Source organism: Pinus tabuliformis, chromosome 5_2, assembly GCF_031772625.1.
Source record: "Pinus tabuliformis cultivar Carrire ecotype Pingquan chromosome 5_2, CPIR1, whole genome shotgun sequence".
NCBI lineage: Eukaryota > Viridiplantae > Streptophyta > Pinopsida > Pinales > Pinaceae > Pinus > Pinus tabuliformis.
Window position 1 is genome coordinate 717,417,339 of NC_142306.1, and position 17,764 is coordinate 717,435,102.

The window sequence follows — 17,764 nt, forward strand, 5'->3', positions numbered from 1 at the left end:
ACAGTAGCTCGGGTTTTCGGGCGGCTCTATTTACTTAAGCGATTTTTAGGGAAATGCATGCGATGCCAGCTCCAGACACAAAGGAAATATCGCCTTCATCGCATGAGTAACAGTTGTGAAAGTAGTCCGTGCAAGTAGTCCGCGCGATATTCTTCGCAGCCATCAGATCAGGAGGTAGAAGATCGAGGGCTGAGGTTGATAGGGCTAGTTGGTGGTGGGACCGAGATGGTGTGGCCATAGTTTCCCGCGTTTTTGGGCATCAAATCAACCACAATCAGACTTTCGGTAAAGTCAATGACCAAGTGACAAATAGATCTAGGATCGATGTGCATCTTGGGCAGCTGACTCCCATCAATTCTGCGAACTTCAATGGACGGAGATCGTCGACTCAGATTTGCAGATATATCTGTACTTCTAAGGGTGACACTCCTAAGCTTTGGGGTTTGTAAAGTGAATGCGCATGTGACATTTGCTCTCATGTATATTATGTAACTTTTTTGTTGATTTAGTTGAATAGAAGGTTCGATTCTTGCATGAGTAAAAAAAAAAAACTTTAGGTAGTTAATGTGATTTAATGGGCATGAGACCACATTAATTGACTTTCTGCAGTCGAAAAATTCCTCCGCTCATTATTCAATTAAGTCTCGTATACCTAATCCAATGTCGCTTTTCCCCTATCCATTCTCATTATATTTTTGATCAATAGAGATAAGATATCATGCAATTCACCTCCTTCACAGGTAAAATGAGGGCTTAATCATTCTACCGATTGTCTGGTGGATGCTTATGGAATATTCTCAAACCAAGCGACTTACAGAGATCGGTTGATGGTTTTCCCTTCATCAGAAGAAGAGGTGGTGGAAGCCGTGGCAGAGGGCAGTAAGAAGAAACAGAAGATGCGGGTAGTCACCAGATGGTCTCACTCTATTGCTAAGCTAGTCTTCCGAGAAGGAGACTTTAGTCTTATCATAAGCACTCGAGAGCTGAAGTGCATAGTTGGCTTGGACGAAGCATCAATGACGATTACTATAGAAAGTGGAGTGTCTCTGAGGGAGGTTATAGATGATGTTGCCTAACCTAGTGACTATTATGCTCCAACAATATAAATTCCCAAACAAAATTTCCCATGATCTTAGGATCTACAAGATTCAACTCTCCTTGTTTGAGACTATGAGAGTTTAAAAGGAATTTATTTTTCTCCAACATATAAATGCCCAAAAAAAACTATTTTCAAACTAGTAAGATTTTTGAAATGTCATAGATAACCTTTCATATTCCAATGGTTAGATACTCAAAACAAATCTTAAACAAACTAACTACTAAAAGGCCCTATGCTCAACTACTACTAAAAGGGCCGTTTGCTCAACTATAAATTTCCATGCACTAATAATTTCACACGAGTGAATCATAGTTTGTAGTAGTGGTTTGTGGCTTTTACATAAAGAACAAAAAAATATGGATTAGTGGCAAGTGAGGAGCACAAATCTCATATAGAATTTAGATGAGGAAATGAAATTGTTTGAGGTTAAAGAAGTCGACAATTCTATCCCTATGAACACAAATAATGTTATGTTCAATTTTACATTGCAAGTAAGGTGAAACTAACGATTAAGAGTATTGATGATATATTATTTTGTATAAATTCACTTTCTTTAATTAAGTATGAGGGAGATGTGTAATTTTTTTAGTGTTCATTGATTTGATAAGTGACATAAAAAAATGATATAGATATTTTAATATATAAATAAATAATTCAATGTCCATTTTAATTTAAAAAATTACTATTCTTTACTTAATTTGTCCATAAATTTTTTGTCATATACCCTACATAATTTCTTTGCTTAGAATATTTGTAATTCCTCATCTAAAATAATTTTAAAGACAAAATAATATTTTAATGTGAGCCATAATCATATATATATATATGGAAAATAGTAGAGGTTTGGATATGGAGTCCTACGTCGTTGTTGTGTCATAGAAGGTCGTAGTTGTGTTGCAAAAGGTGAAGCTCTTCCGAGTGTCTTCGTCAAGATTATTATGTTAGGGTGTAGTTGTCATACAGGGAAACAACACAAGAGAAGAGTTGATCCACAAAAAGAAGAGTGATGAAAAACATTTGGGGTTTGCATTTTTCTTTGTAGATGTTCTCAGCCCTAGATCTCAGTTTTTAACGGTTTTAATGCGATCATTTGGTTGGATTGAGAGCATAGTATTTTTGGTCAAGTTGCAGAGGGTATGGAGGTCGTGTTTGAAAGTGTGAAGACGCTTGGTCCCCTGATCTCTTCTATCACGTTGCTTGGCGGAGCCGAGGGTATTCGCATAGATCTACTATTTCCCTTCTTGGATCTATTCGTAGAGAAGGAGAGGCCAAAAAGAATGCAAGATAGTAAGGGACTTTCAGACTTACACGTGTGTATCTCAACATCAAATCTACTTTCAGGGTTCAGATCTGGAGTCAATCCAAATAGAAGGGAGTTTTCAAGGCACACATATGATTTCAGCATCTACAATTCTAGCCAAAAAAAACCCTCAAATCCTGTAGATCTAGGGACGAGACAATAGAGGAAGGGAAATTTTCAATTCTTTTATAAAAGACTTTAATGGATCATCCTTGGTTTTTTGGAATCGGGAACGAGATCTTGTGGAAAATTTGAAGTATTTAATCGAGTCCCATATGGGTATTCCAATAGATTCTCAACTTCTTGTAAATGAGGGTAGGGTGCTTCAAGACCAATCAACAATGGAAGATTATGTAGTAGGAAAGGACTCCATCATTTATTTGAGTTTGCGGATGAGGGGAGGGTCTTCCAATCCAAACTTAGAGAAATCTATTGGATTTATATCTATTAAAGATGCTCTTAAGGGGATGATTTAAGTTCCAGTCAAAGTAGATCAAAATCTCAATACTCCCTGCCCATAGATTGTGGGACAACTGAATGAGATCCCGAAAATGGGAGTAGATATTTCAGAGGTAAATGTTATTAGTGAAAATTTCCAATCTCAGACATTTATTTGCAGAATTAATGGCTTTTGGCCGAAACTAATGGATCTCTTTCATTGGGTCTTTCATACTTGGATGATAAATTGTGATATTCATCTTTGTTTTAGAGGTTTTTTTCATTGCTAAATTTGAAACTCAAAAGGATAGGGATTTTGCCTTGAGTGAGGGGCCATGATTTTGGGCATATGCGGATCTTTTCATAACCCCATGGTTCCTACAATTTGATGCCAATAAAATGGTGGTATCCAAGTGCATGTGTGAGTCAGATTACATAACCTCCGTCTTCATTTCTGACATCATAAAGTATTAGAAGAAATTGGAAATAAGTTGGGTAAGTACATAAAGTCGAATACATAGAGAACTGAAGAATAAATCTTTACTTTTGCCATAATATGTGTAGAGGTAAACCTTATTAAAGGTCTACCTAATAGCATTAATCTGTTACACAACAAAAAAGTGTTGGATCCAATTTTTGGATTTTGAAAATACAACATTTAGATGTAGAATTTATCTACAAATGGGTCATTTACAAAATACATGCCCCTAAGCAAAGAAAGACACAAGAAAAAAGAAACAAGTAAAAAAGCCCAAGGGCTTGCAATTTCCACAGCAAGAATTCTCAAAAGAAGAGGATGAAGGAGAAGTGGGTAATCCCACCACTAAGGTCAATCCACAAGAAATAATATTTGATGGAGGAGGAAAACAAGAAGGTACATTGGTCCCAAATTTGACAAGCTCAGAAGGAGGAGGATTTTCAATCCCAGTCACGCAGAAAGAAACGTTTCCCAATTATAAGGAGATAGGGGGTTACAAACGGTATCATGTATCTAAGAGCTCATATTCAAATAAGGAAAATCTGTTGATAGTAGAAGGAAATCAGCTAGCAATTATAAATGCCACTCCTAATCAAAGAGGTTTGTGGAAAGTGGAAAATACTAAAGGCAGGAAAGGGTAACCAAGAATTTTCTTAGCCCAATGTTTGTTTCTTCTTGTTATAGGTCTTGAGTGGTATGTTTGAATGCTCTTGGAGCATCTACAACATGTAATTTTGTTTTTAAATAAAATTACAGTTTTTCCATGGGGAGAAATATATATATATATATATAACATGGACATATTCAAAATATACATTTTACAATGGGTTGTTTAATTCCTTTCATGCACAACATGGAATTAGTATTGACAAGTGGCATGTTAACAGTGAATATATATTCTTCTTAAATTTCTTGCACCATAGGGATCAAAAAGGAAAGGTTTGGACCTCTAAAAATTTGATGGCTCTCTATGTATGATGGTTAAAACATTTCAATTGTGTTGCTCGTTATGAATAAGATATGTAAATCTGTTTATACCTGAAGTTGACTCTTAAACTATTATTTTGGTATTTAGCAGTGGCCATTGTTATTATTCTTCAAGGTAGCAAATGTGGTCCATACAACAAAGAATTAGAGGCTTTCTTCTTCCCTTTGTGTGAGCTGAAGCATCTATTTATACCTCGACAGAATCATAGTTTAGTTTTTGCCTGCAGGTAACTCTGAAACTGCAACCCATGTTTAAGCGCTCCATCACAAACATAAAGAAGGACGATACTTATCTAGAGGAGAGTATACTAGACTTTGGAAGGGCACATCAATTCGCAGACCTGACATGGTTTCCCGGGCAGAGGGCAGTGATCTACAGGATAGACGATCGTGTTTCATCAGAGGAGAGTATACTAGACTTTGGAAGGGCACATCAATTCGCAGACCTGACATGGTTTCCCGGGCAGAGGGCAGTGATCTACAGGATAGACGATCGTGTTTCGGTTGATGAAGCAGGAAACGGCATCAACGACTTCATCGGCTTTCGCTCCACGCCGACGGCAGGCTTAGCCATTGCTCGCTCAGCAGGTGCCTTTTAACAAAACCCCAAGGTCAAAATAGTCCATTTTGTTAACATATTCAAAATTGCAATAATTAATTGGGCCGTATTTTATGTTGGCAGAGGAGCTCCAAGAAGCTACAAGGGATGCCGAGGGTAAGTGCACGACAGCCAAGGTTCAGACTGGGGCCATTATAGGCATGGCTTCAGGCCTTAAAAACTACGGTCCATTCTTCACAAACTATCCTGTGATAGGATATCAGAATAATCTACAGGCCTCTGGATCATGTCTCCAATCTGCAGAAAACGACCTGGAGACAGCTTGTCCATGGGATCCTCGCGTCGACGGCGAATTCTTCCATCAGACAACGATTGGCATTGGTCTCTCCAAGATTAAAGACTTTATCACAGACATTAAAAAGCTCCGGGATCTGAATCCCAGCAGTTTGTGTGGGATCGAGCTATACGGTGGCATTCTGATGCGTTTTGTGAAAGCTTCCAGTGCATATTTAGGTTTAGATGAGGATTCTGTGGACTTTGATTTCACGTATTACCGTTCTCGAGATCCCATGACACCCAGGCTGAACGAAGACGTGTTGGAAGAGATTGAGCAGTTGGGTTTGTTCAAATATGGAGGTACTCCTCACTGGGGCAAGAACCGAAATATTGCATTTCTGGGAGTCATGGGTAAGTATAGTAAAGCCCAGCATTTCTTGAAAGTCAAGGAAAAATACGATCCTGAGGGATTGATGTCGAATGAGTGGACGGATGCCATGATGAGAACAGGGCAGGAAGGGTTAGGTATAGGAAAGGATGGATGTGCTTTGGAAGGGCTGTGTGTGTGCTCTGAGGACAGACACTGTGCTCCCGAGGAGGGCTATTTCTGCAGAGCAGGAAGCGTGTATCCCGGTGCGAGGGTTTGTAGATATGAAGAATAAGAATCATTTGCATAACCATGACATGTGCATGCGATTACTCCAGCTGAATTTGTGAAGTTTCGTTAGTTGTCCGTGAATAAAAATAGAACTAAAATGTTTGAGAATTGCAAAAGTCAACTCAGTATATATGGTCTCTTTCCACTGACGGAAAATACATCTGATATGGTAAACTAACGTTGAAACAACTAACCATCTATATCCCATCTATAACCAGAGGGGCAACTAGCCACCCTAACCACGAGGGTTCTTATCAGCTCGATATTTGGTAGTTGTCATCTACACATTGTTACTTAGTTCTGGGATATGAAAGGGTTCAACGGGCTATATTATGCAAGATTCTCAAGTCCAAATGTGTCTGCTAATGATATAGGCTTCTAGATTTTAAATGAATAGTGATTATGCATACTGTGTGATATATGTATTTATTTTTCGGGCATTTAAATAATTATATGAATATGTTTTCTAAGTTATGTGATTGTTGTAGTTTAATTATTTGATATTTTTGTTAATTGGTTAAGGTTTAATAGTTTTTTTTTTTTTTTTTCTAGAGTTTTGGTGATATTGTGAATTTATGATGTATAATGGAATGGATTTAGTGTTTAAAACAATATAAGATAATTAGATTTTGTAGATTAAATTTGGAATAAAATTGATAAAAAAAAGTCAATAGTGGATTTAATGGTTAAGAGTATGTGTTTCTTTCTAAAAGGTCATATGTTCAGAACTAGAGAAGTAGAATATATATGCTTTCAAAATAAAAATCATTAAAAATGAAAACTAATCATTTTATAAGTAAATTATAATCATTATATTTACCTAAAATTTTATGATTCAAATGAATTATAATAATGTATTTGGATTGAGTTAAAGAGACGATTGTTAAATTATAGTTGATTGTTTCAGCAATTTCAAAAATATTAATAATATATTTATTTATTTTGTTTGTTTATTTAATATTATTATCTCTATATAGAGGTTAATATCACATAACGATTTGAATAACTAATTTATTATAAGAAATGGTCTCAAATGAATTTACTTTTATATTCATTATCAATCCACAAATTCCATAAACTTTTATATGAATTTACAAAGTTTTTAAATTTTATTTTCTTTATATAAATACATTAATTTAATATTTTTATTATATATTGAAAATAAATTTAATTTTAATTTAATTTTAATATTATAATAAATTATAAATTTAATATTGATTTTTTTTTTTTTTTTTTTCCTTAATAACTTTTCAATTTAAATATATATTTAAAAGACTAGGTTTAAATTATTTCCTAATTTTTTTTAAGTAATATTTGCTTTAATTAATTTTTATTGTGGGTAATAATATTAAATTATATAATATTTTAATTTTGTATTATTTGTTATTTTAATATTATGTTTGTACTATATTTTATTGTAATTTTTTTATAAAGAGAGATTAAGGATGGGAATCAATTATAGAGGTACAATGTCTTTCAAGAGTATTTAACTTGATTGAATTGACATTTAATTTGATTGATTTAAGCGTATTTTTATAGCATTATGTTTATCTTTCACCTAAACTCATTTAGAAAAACACTTTCATTATGAACTAGCAATTGCACTAGATGTTGCAAAGGGCCATAAGGCAATAACATGTAGCATTAACTAATGCTTCTTTGAGAACCGTTGAAAGACAAAAAAATATCAACAAAAGGAAAATACCATGTTACATTGAAATCTTAATGAAATAGTGCTTCCTTAAGCCTTACAAATCATGAGGTTTATGTTGAAGTTAAAGACCTTGTATGATTATGCCAACATGAATGACTTCATAAATAAAGAAAAAGATTGTGATTTGCTACCTTTGAAATCAAATTTCATTTTGGTACAATTCCTCCATATTTTTTCTCCTGTTATAAACAACCTTAATCAATACAAATAATTATTTTTATAGTCCCGAGCATGTGTCTACAAATAACTATAACAATTTTTTAAATAAGTTTTGAATTTTTATGTGAATTAAGATGTACCCTCGAATAAAATTGCATATATCTCCAATCTAGAAATTGAACCCAATAATAACATCAACTACACCTCTTCTTGAGAAATTTTCTTGTGTTTGTCTTTTGACTGTTGATTCACCTCTGTATTATTTCCTTCGTGATACTTGAAACTATTTGAAAGATCACATTGCTCTTTACCACTAATCTCCTTAGTGTCTGCCATGTTCTTGTTTTAATCCAACAAATTCTTCTTAAGAAAATCTAACTCATGTCATGCAGCAGAAAATAATGTAGAGATCATTCAACAAAATTTAAGTCATTCTATCTTGAAAATCAAGCATGTGTGGTCCATAAGCACCACAATGAAAATATTGTATTTTTACATCAAAATACCACACCTCACCTTGGTTTTAAAATAATGACCCCAAAAGTGATGCCAACATGAATGCCTCGTAAATAAAGAAATAGATTGTGATTTTCTACCTTCAAATATATTCACCGTAAATCATGGTAATGAACATTTAAAATAAAGTTCTCAAATTTACCGATATATTAATACATACTTCACAAGATATTAAAAATTAAAAATTAGTTTTGATGCTTCTGGAGTCAAAACCATATTATTATACATCATAAAATCGATCCGATATTAGCTCAAAACATGATTAATATCCAAAGCCTTCTCAAAAAAATTTGAAGCTAAAAAAAGTCCGCAATATCACAATTTACAGTCAGTGAATCAATTGTCCCAGGTGAACCCATAAAATTGTCCCAGGTGAACCCATAAAAATGTACACTATAAAAATGTACACTGGCAGTCACGTCCTGAATATGCAATGTGTTATACTCTTTGTATATGATATAGGCTTCTAGATTTTAAATGAAGAGTGATTATGCATACTGTTTGATATATGTATTTGTTTTTCGGACATTTAAATAATTATATGAATATGTTTTCAAGTTATGTGATTGTTGTAGTTTAATTATTTGATATTTTTGTTAATTTGTTAAAGTTTAATAGATTTTTACTTAGAGTTTTGGTGATATTGTGAATTTATGATGTATAATGGAATGGTTTTAGTGTTTTAAAAAATATAAGATAATTAGATTTTGTAGATTATATATATAGTTTTTTAAGAAATTGTTATTAAATTTAGAATAAAATTAATAAAAAAGGTTAATATTTATATTATATGGGTTTGAGTTAATTTTGGCATAGCTTAAGTGGTTATAATGGTTAATAGCATGTGTTTTCTTTTAAGAAGCCACGGCTTCAAAACTAGAAAAGTAGAGTATATATGCCTTTAAAGTGAGAATCATTAAAAATGAAAATTAATCATTTTATAAGTGAATTAGAATCATTATGCTTACCTAAAATTTTATGATTCAAATAAATTATGATCATGTATTTATATTGAGTTAAAGAGACGTGTGTTAAATTATAGTTAGTTGTTTCAGCCATTTAAAAAAATATTATTAATATATTTGTTTTTATTTTTATGTTGTTATTTAATATTGTTATCTATATATATAAGTTAATATCACATAAGATTTGTATAGCTAATTTATTATAAGAAATGGTTTCAAATGAATTTACTTCTATATTCATTATCAATCCAAAAATTTCATGAACTTTTATATGAATTTGCAAAGTTTTATTTATTTATTTTTTCTTTTATATAAATATATTAATTTAGTATTTTTATTATATATTGATTTTTAATTTAATTTTAATATTATAATAAATTATAAATTTAATATATATTTAAAATAAAATTTTGTTTTTGTTTTTTTTTTTTCTAAAATAATTTTTCAATTTAAATATATATTTAAAAGAGCTTGTTTAAATTATTTCTTATTTTTTTCCTAAAATAACTTTTCAATTTAAATATATATTTAGAAGAGATCGTTTAAATGATTTCTTATTTTTTCCTTGAAGCAATATTTGTAATGATTAATTTTTATGGTGGTTTGTTTTTTTTTTTTATTAAGTAATATTTGTTTTGATTAATTTTTATAGTGGGTAATAATATTAAATTATATAATATTTTAATTTAATCTTATTTATTATTTTAATATTATTTTTGTAGTATATTTTATTGTAATTTTTTTATAAAGAGAGATTAAGGGTGGGAATCACTATCTTTAAGGAGCATTTAACTTGATTGAGTTGGTATTCAATTTGATTGAGTTAAGAGTGATTTTTATAGCATTATCTTATTGAATTATGTTTATCTTTCACCTAAACTCACTTAGAAAAACACTTTCATTATGAACTAGCAATTGCACCAAATGTTGCAAAGGGCCATAAGACAATAGCATATAGTATTAACTAATGCTTCTTTGAGAATTGTTGAAAGACAAAAAAAATCAAAAAAAGAAAAGACCATGCTACAATGAAATCTTAATGAAATTGTGCTTCCTTAAGCTTTACAAATCATGAGGCCTATGTGAAGTTAAAGACCTCGTGTGATTATGCCAACATGAATGACTTCATAAATAAAGAAATAGATTGTGATTTGCTACCTTTGAAATCAAATTTCGTTTTGGTACATTTCCTCCATATTTATTCTTGATCACTTTCTCCTACTATAAACAACCTTAATCAATACAAATATTTTTTTTTTATAGTCTCAAGCATGTGTCTACAAATAACTATAACAATATTTTAAATAAATTTTGAATTCTTATGTGAATTAAGATGTACCCTCCAATAAATCTGCATATATCTCCAATCTATAAATTGAACCCAACAATAACATCAACTACACCTCTTCTTGGGAAAATTTCTTTTGTTTGTCTTTTGACTGTTGATTCACCTCTATATTATTTCCTTCATGATACTTGAAACTATTCGAAAGATCACATTGCTCTTTACCACTAATCTCCTTGGTGTATGCCATGTTCTTGTTTTAATCCAACAAATTCTTCTTAAGAAAATCTAACTCATGTCATGTAGTAGAAAATAATATAGAGATCATTCAACAATATTTAAGTCATTCTATCTTGAATATCAAGCATGTGTGGTCCATAAGCACCACAATGAAATTATTATTTTTTTACATCAAAATACCACACTTCACCTTGGTTTTAAAATAATGACCCCAAAATTGATGCCAACATGAATGCCTCGTAAATAAAGAAATAGATTGTGATTTTCTACTTCAAAGATATTCACCATAAATCATGGTAGTGAACATTAAAAATAAAGTCCTCAAATTTACCCATATTATATATTAGTACATGCTTCACAAGATATTAAAAACTAGTTTTGATGCTTCTGAAGTCAAAACCATATTATTATACATCATAAAATCGATCGGATATTAGCTCAAAACATGCTTAATATCCAAAGCCTTCTCAAAACATTTTGAAGCTAAAAAGAGTCTGCAATCTCACAATTTACAGTTAATGAATCAATTGTCCCATGTGAACCCATAAAAATGTACACTAGCAGTCACGTCATGAATATGCAATGTGGTATACTCTTTGTATATACAACATAATTTGGTGCATTTTAGGGCTCACAATACATTTAGAGTGAATATCAAGTCCAACACACTTAATCTAAATTCATAATATATTAAAGGTCTCCCTAGAGATTCACATTCATTACTAACTAAGAAGACACTCCAAATGTACAAAATATAAAGAGAAGCTTAGCTACCGATCACCTTCACCAATCAACATGAACATGGATTTCCTTTTTTGAAAGAAAGAAGACCAAAAGTCAACATTTAAAGAAATTGCTCCAAATAAAGATGAACAAAGATAAATCTCCAAATCATGAGAGAATTGACTTCCTACTAGTGACAAGAGATCAATCTCTTTTTATGTTCTCCTTGATTGATTGAACTTGTGGCAACAATCTCTGAGTCCTTAATGATACATAATTGGGTTTCCCATTAGGAGCTTCTAGAAGAGAATGGCTCCTTATTATAGGAGTTATGTTCTCTTGAACATCTAGACTCGACCTTGGAGAAGGACCACGAAGCCTTGATTTTGTTGACTGAGTAGCAATCATGTAACTTGGAATCGATGGACTACCTTGAGAAGCATGTTCAGTATGCTCAGTATTAACAGATCCAAATGAACTGTTTCATTTTGGTTCTTGCTCCTATAATGTTATTTATTTTGCTTGTGACATCCCTAACCCTTTCTTTTGATTATGGAGTAGGTTATAGACTAGAATAAACTCTCCCTTTAGAAGGTTTTGTAGTATCTATTGGATGTAGGGAAAGGTTATAATAAAATTTGTACAAAAAACTCCTCAGGGTTATCTCAAGTTTACTTTGTGTGCTGTAAATACTCAGTTACAAAACATTTTTCATATAGTTGCTCACTTGCTTAGAGGAGAAATTGAACAAGCTATGTAAACTTTAAACCATTTAGATCTTTAGGCTCTATTATTTTTTTCCTTGTTTACTGTCAATCCTCATCTTTTAAAGTTGTAAAACATCTTTCATATAACTACTTTTTTAGAGGCCAAACTCAATGTGCTATATAAACTATTCAAATCTTCATCCATCGTTAATTTTGTGTCCTTCCTGATATAAAATACTCACAACATCACATGCACCTCATCATCAACTTCTCCTTTCTTGGAAAGAAAGCATAGACTTTTCTCGATTAATATCTTTCTATCTCCTTGTTTCCATTGCTAGGTTATGAGAGTTCAGCCTGAATTGATAATTTTTGTCTCATTCATGCATGGAGATTTTTTCTCTTGAGAATATGTTGTTTTATGTTATCTTTTCTTTAGGTACTCTTCTAGCCAACTTGAAGAATCTTAAGATTGTACTATAATGAACCTATCTTTGGTACAAATCATACTTCCATATTGATGCGGGTTTTATATGGATGGTGTTAACCATTTTATGATGATTTGATTTCATACTCAATGAGTACGCTTTTTTCTTTGCAGGTTCTTGACCTATTAAAGATTGTTTATTCTACTAATTTTTCATTGCATTTCTGAGTGTATTAAAATGAACTAATTTATATTTTAGTAGTTGATATGAAGTTGGTTGTTTTTTTTTGTTTGTGCAGATAGTAAAAAATATATGTTGTTGTGGCTTTCATCACTTCAAGAGTAGTAAAAACAACTCTAGCATCGAAAGAGATTTGGTAGTAGCTGTGGAATTGGTGAAAATGTATTTCTTTGTGGCGTTGGCTACTAGGCATAGCTTTATTTATCTTGTATTGAACAATGTAATTTGAATTTAGCTTATACTACATCAACCATGAAATTGCTAACATTCAGGGCACACTTGCCATCACATTTGTAGAGAAAATTATAACAGAGTATCAAGATTTTATTATCAAATCTAAATGCTCCTATATGAAACAACGATGGCTTTTAGCACTTCAAGAGAAATAAAAAAAATTCTATTGAGAAAATAACTCCAAAACTGAGAGAAATTTGGTGGCAAATGTGGAATTGGAAGACACGTCTTGCTCTATGGTGTTGGTTATTGGGAATAACTTTCTTGATCTTGTATAGAAGACTATAAATTTGCATTTATATTATACTACATTGACCATGAAATTGGTAACATTCAGGGCACACTTTCCATCACATTTGTAGAGAAAATTACAACAAAGTATCACACATTTCTTATCAAATCTAAATGCTCACAACTACCTTGTGCCTCATAGTTTAAATTTGTGCAAGGAGGAGGAGCATCAAGGTGCAAGATACAATAAGAAGAGGGGAAGTCAGGATTGAGAAGTGTATGAAGAATCTCATTTGGGACTTGTGATACATTCATTCTTAGCACAACTAGAGTAAATATTAATAAATAAAAAACTCACCGCACTTTGACTTGTATTTATCGTGCCTAGATTGGGATTCATCGTTGTTGGTAGTTACTTTGTTGCGATATAGTGGCTAGCCCCATCATTATATCCATAATGCATTGGAGGAAGAAATAAGAAAGATATTTTGCTATCAACGATGAGCATCTGATTTGTTTACTGAAGGACACGAACTAGGGGTTCGGTAGATGTGCAGTGGAAATAAAGGTAGATTTTGGGAAAGGAATAGCCATATTGGCTCTAACAGTCGATCGAGTAGATACAAGAAATAGAGAGGTAGAGAAGTAGAGTTGTTCTCTCTCATTCTTCCTCGAATTCCTTAGCGGAAAAGTTTCCTACAAAACAATAGTAATACAACTTCAAAAATAGGAAAAGTCATGAAAGAAAGAAAGGGTTTGCTCATAACCCAGAGCGGAATTTAGATAAATGGTTAAAAAAAAACAACAACTGTTTTACACCTCGAAGACCAATGCCATGGACCACGGTCCATTCCAATTTCTTCAACTTTTCTATGGAATTCAGAATATTTGAGAGTGGAGCAAAAAACCATAACTCCAACAGTTGCAACTACTGCCAGGCAAAAACCCTATTTTGTAAAACAAAAACCCTAGCGTGAACTGACATTCGGACTAACTTGGAACAAAAACAAGGAAACAAGATTCAAAAACTGGAAAAGGGTCAAGTTGAGAGGCTCATTGAAGAACTTTAACAACTGCAAGGAATGAATTCATTACCGACAAAGTACCTGCAATATGTTCATGGACTATAATAAATATCAACAAGTTGAATTGCACAAATCAAGATTCAGTTGAAGGTTAAAACAATGGGATCTAATGGTGGAAAAGCTTTAAATAGTCTAACATTATATCTAACAATGCAAAGGAATTCAAAGGAGAGAAAGTTCTTCCTAAAAAAAATGCATTACAACATAATTATTTAAAATATACCAACGTATTCACATAATAATCATTTATTCTTCTAAAATTATAAATATATCAATTTTTTCATAAACGTAATAGAAATAAATGATTTAATATCACATAATAATAATAAAAGAATAATAAATATATTGCATTTAACTTTAACCATCTTTCGAACACGAAGAAAATATGAATGTATGTTGCATTTTTATGTGATTACTATCGTCAAATGCATATCATTTATCCGATGTCTCAATAAATGAAAATGAACTATAAATAAGGTAATTAACTAACAAAATTGCTAAATTTAAACAAATATTCAAAATTTTATTAGGATAAAAATATTAATTATTTGGTAATTATTAAAATTTAATATATAAAATAAAATAACAAAACATAAATATAAAAGAATTAAAGAATAATAATCTAAATTATATATTAAAAGAAAAAAGGAAATATATATAAAATAACTTTTCATATATTAGGAAAATTATTAGCATTCATCTATTGGGCTTACATTGGGTGGATGGGAAGAATGATTAAGACCATCTCAACCTAAGTTCGATTTCCATTAGTGGTATGATGAGATTTGATTTTATGTGGATGGCACGAACGATTGGGACCATCCCAACCAACATTCAATTAGTATTAGTGATACGATAAGATTGGTTGTAATGGTTGTGACACATTATATAATGGATTGAAATATGTATATTCCACGTCGAAAAATGTAAAATCATTTCTTTAAAATGTCCTATAACATATACAAGAATTTTCAAATTGAGATAATGTAAATATAGACATATAAGAATTAATTACTTAGTGGTGTGTAAAAGTTAAATATATATTACTAATTTCTTTTAACCAAAAGAAGAATATGAAGAAGCCTATAACTTCTAAAGATTAGTTGCCATGTGACTATTAGATTAGATATAACTATTTCATAAATGCAACTATTACATTAAATACAAATATTTCGTAAATGTCATAAACTAGTGAGCTAGGGAAAGAGTAAATAGGAACATTAAAAAAATAAAAAAATCTTTAAAACATGATTTTTTTAAACATATTCTTAAAAGTAAATCATTAAAAAAATAAAAAATTAACATATTTTTTTATATTCTTATCAATCTAAAAATAAATATAACATATATATATATAAATATATATAAAAATAATTTTAAAATATAATAAAATAAATAAATAATTTAATAAAACTAAATGTAATTTATAGTTTTAATATAACTAAATTTGACATATAGTTCTTGTAAATGTGACTATTAAAATTATTGTATGAACAAGATAAACTAATTTCTTTTAACCAAAACAAGAATTTATGGAGAACCTGTAACTTCTAAAGATTAGTTTCCATGTGACTATTACACTAGATATAACTATTTCATAAATGCAACTATTACATTAAATACAATTATTTCATAAATGTCACAAACTAGTGAGGTAAAGAAATAATAAATAGGAACATAAATATAAAAATAATTCCTAAACATAATATTTTTTAACATATTTTTAAAATCAATCTAAAAATTAAAATTAAAATATTTTTATAAATATTGAAATTTTTATCCCATATATATATATATATATATTATTTAAAATTTATTAAATTAGGGAAAAATCATTTTTAAAATATAATAAAATAGACCAATAATTTAATGAAACTAAATTTAAAATATAATTTTAATATCATTAAATTTGACATATAATTCTTGTTATTGGTTAATGTGATTATTAAAATAGTTATATCAATAAGATGAACATACGAATATATTTAAAAAATTTGATGAGACTAAAACAGTTAAAAGATTTGATAAGATTAGATTCAAACTATTGTTTCTTAAAGAACTAGAACAAACATATTATTTAAGTTTTGGTTATGTTATTTGTATTTTAACATATTATTCAAAATTTAATATACAAATAACATATTGTTCAAAATTTAACAAATATAAAAAATCTATTGATTTTGGCTTACTCTAACTTATGGGTATGGGGTATATATATATATATATATATATATATATATATATATATATATATATATAAACAAATTACTAAATTTAAATTATTCAATAAACCATGTCTTAACATAAATTATTTTGGAATGTTTTTATACATTATAACATATCAAATTTTTTGTGAGTTACTTTATGTTAGATTTTGTTTATAATATGTTCATTTCTTGTAATACATGAACCCACACAACATTAACAAAATTATTCAATAAACCATGTCTTAACACATATCATTCTTGAATGTTTTTATACATTATAACCTATCAAATTTTTTGTGAATTACTTTATGTTAGATTTTGTTTATAATATATTCATTTGTAAGTTACTTATGTTAGATTTTGTTTATAATATATTCATTTGTAAGTTACTTATGTTAGATTTTGTTTATAATATATTCATTTTCTGTAATACATGAACCCACACAACATTAACAATTTGCACAACCTTTCGCTTAAACATAAGAAAAACCAGTAACAAAACAACCTGCATTCACTGTTTTGGAGATGGTAAAACCTAGATTATTTTCTAAACACATGTTTTGAGACAATAAAAGCTAAATTAGGTAAAGTTAATTACTTTGAGAAATAGAATAACAAATTTTATTTCCTGTAAAACATGAATTGAAGGCACACGGTATTAAGAATTTGCACGGCCTTTTGCTTAAACATAAGAAAAACTAGTAACATAACAAAGTGCATTCACCTTTTGGAGGGAGTAAAATCTAAATTATTTTCCAAATGCATGCTTGAGAGATCGTAAAAACTAAATTATTTTCCAAAAGCTACAAATAAATAAATTTCATTACATTGGGAAATAGAATAACCAATCAAACATGAATTGAAGGCACACGGTATTAAGAATTTGCACGGCCTTTTGCTTAAACATAAGAAAAACTAGTAACATAACAAAGTGCATTCACCTTTTGGAGGGAGTAAAATCTAAATTATTTTCCAAATGCATGCTTGAGAGATCGTAAAAACTAAATTATTTTCCAAAAGCTACAAATAAATAAATTTCATTACATTGGGAAATAGAATAACCAATCAAACTCAGCGAACCAAGGTCCAACTTCCTCCATTCCAGTGCTGAGCAAAACAAAGGTCTATAAGGGGATATGCTCCGAGAGACTTACTTTCGGGAAAGTAGACAAACCAAAACTCCTCCCTACAGAAAAACACTTTCCACTATGAATCCACGCCACCAACTGTTTTTA

General features: G+C 30.3%; 1 protein-coding gene across 1 annotated transcript in view; it reads left to right on the plus strand.

Moving 5' to 3' along the window:
* LOC149161199 (L-gulonolactone oxidase 2-like) overlaps window positions 1-6,058 on the plus strand; it is a 35,848-nt gene extending 29,790 nt beyond the window's left edge. The window contains exons 2-3 of the mRNA XM_089436912.1: window positions 4,530-4,890; window positions 4,985-6,058. Of these exons, the coding sequence (XP_089293038.1) occupies window positions 4,530-4,890; window positions 4,985-5,799 (1,176 nt within the window). The 3' untranslated portion in view covers window positions 5,800-6,058. The remainder of the gene's footprint in view (window positions 1-4,529; window positions 4,891-4,984) is intronic.
* The last annotated feature ends 11,706 nt before the right edge of the window (window positions 6,059-17,764 follow it).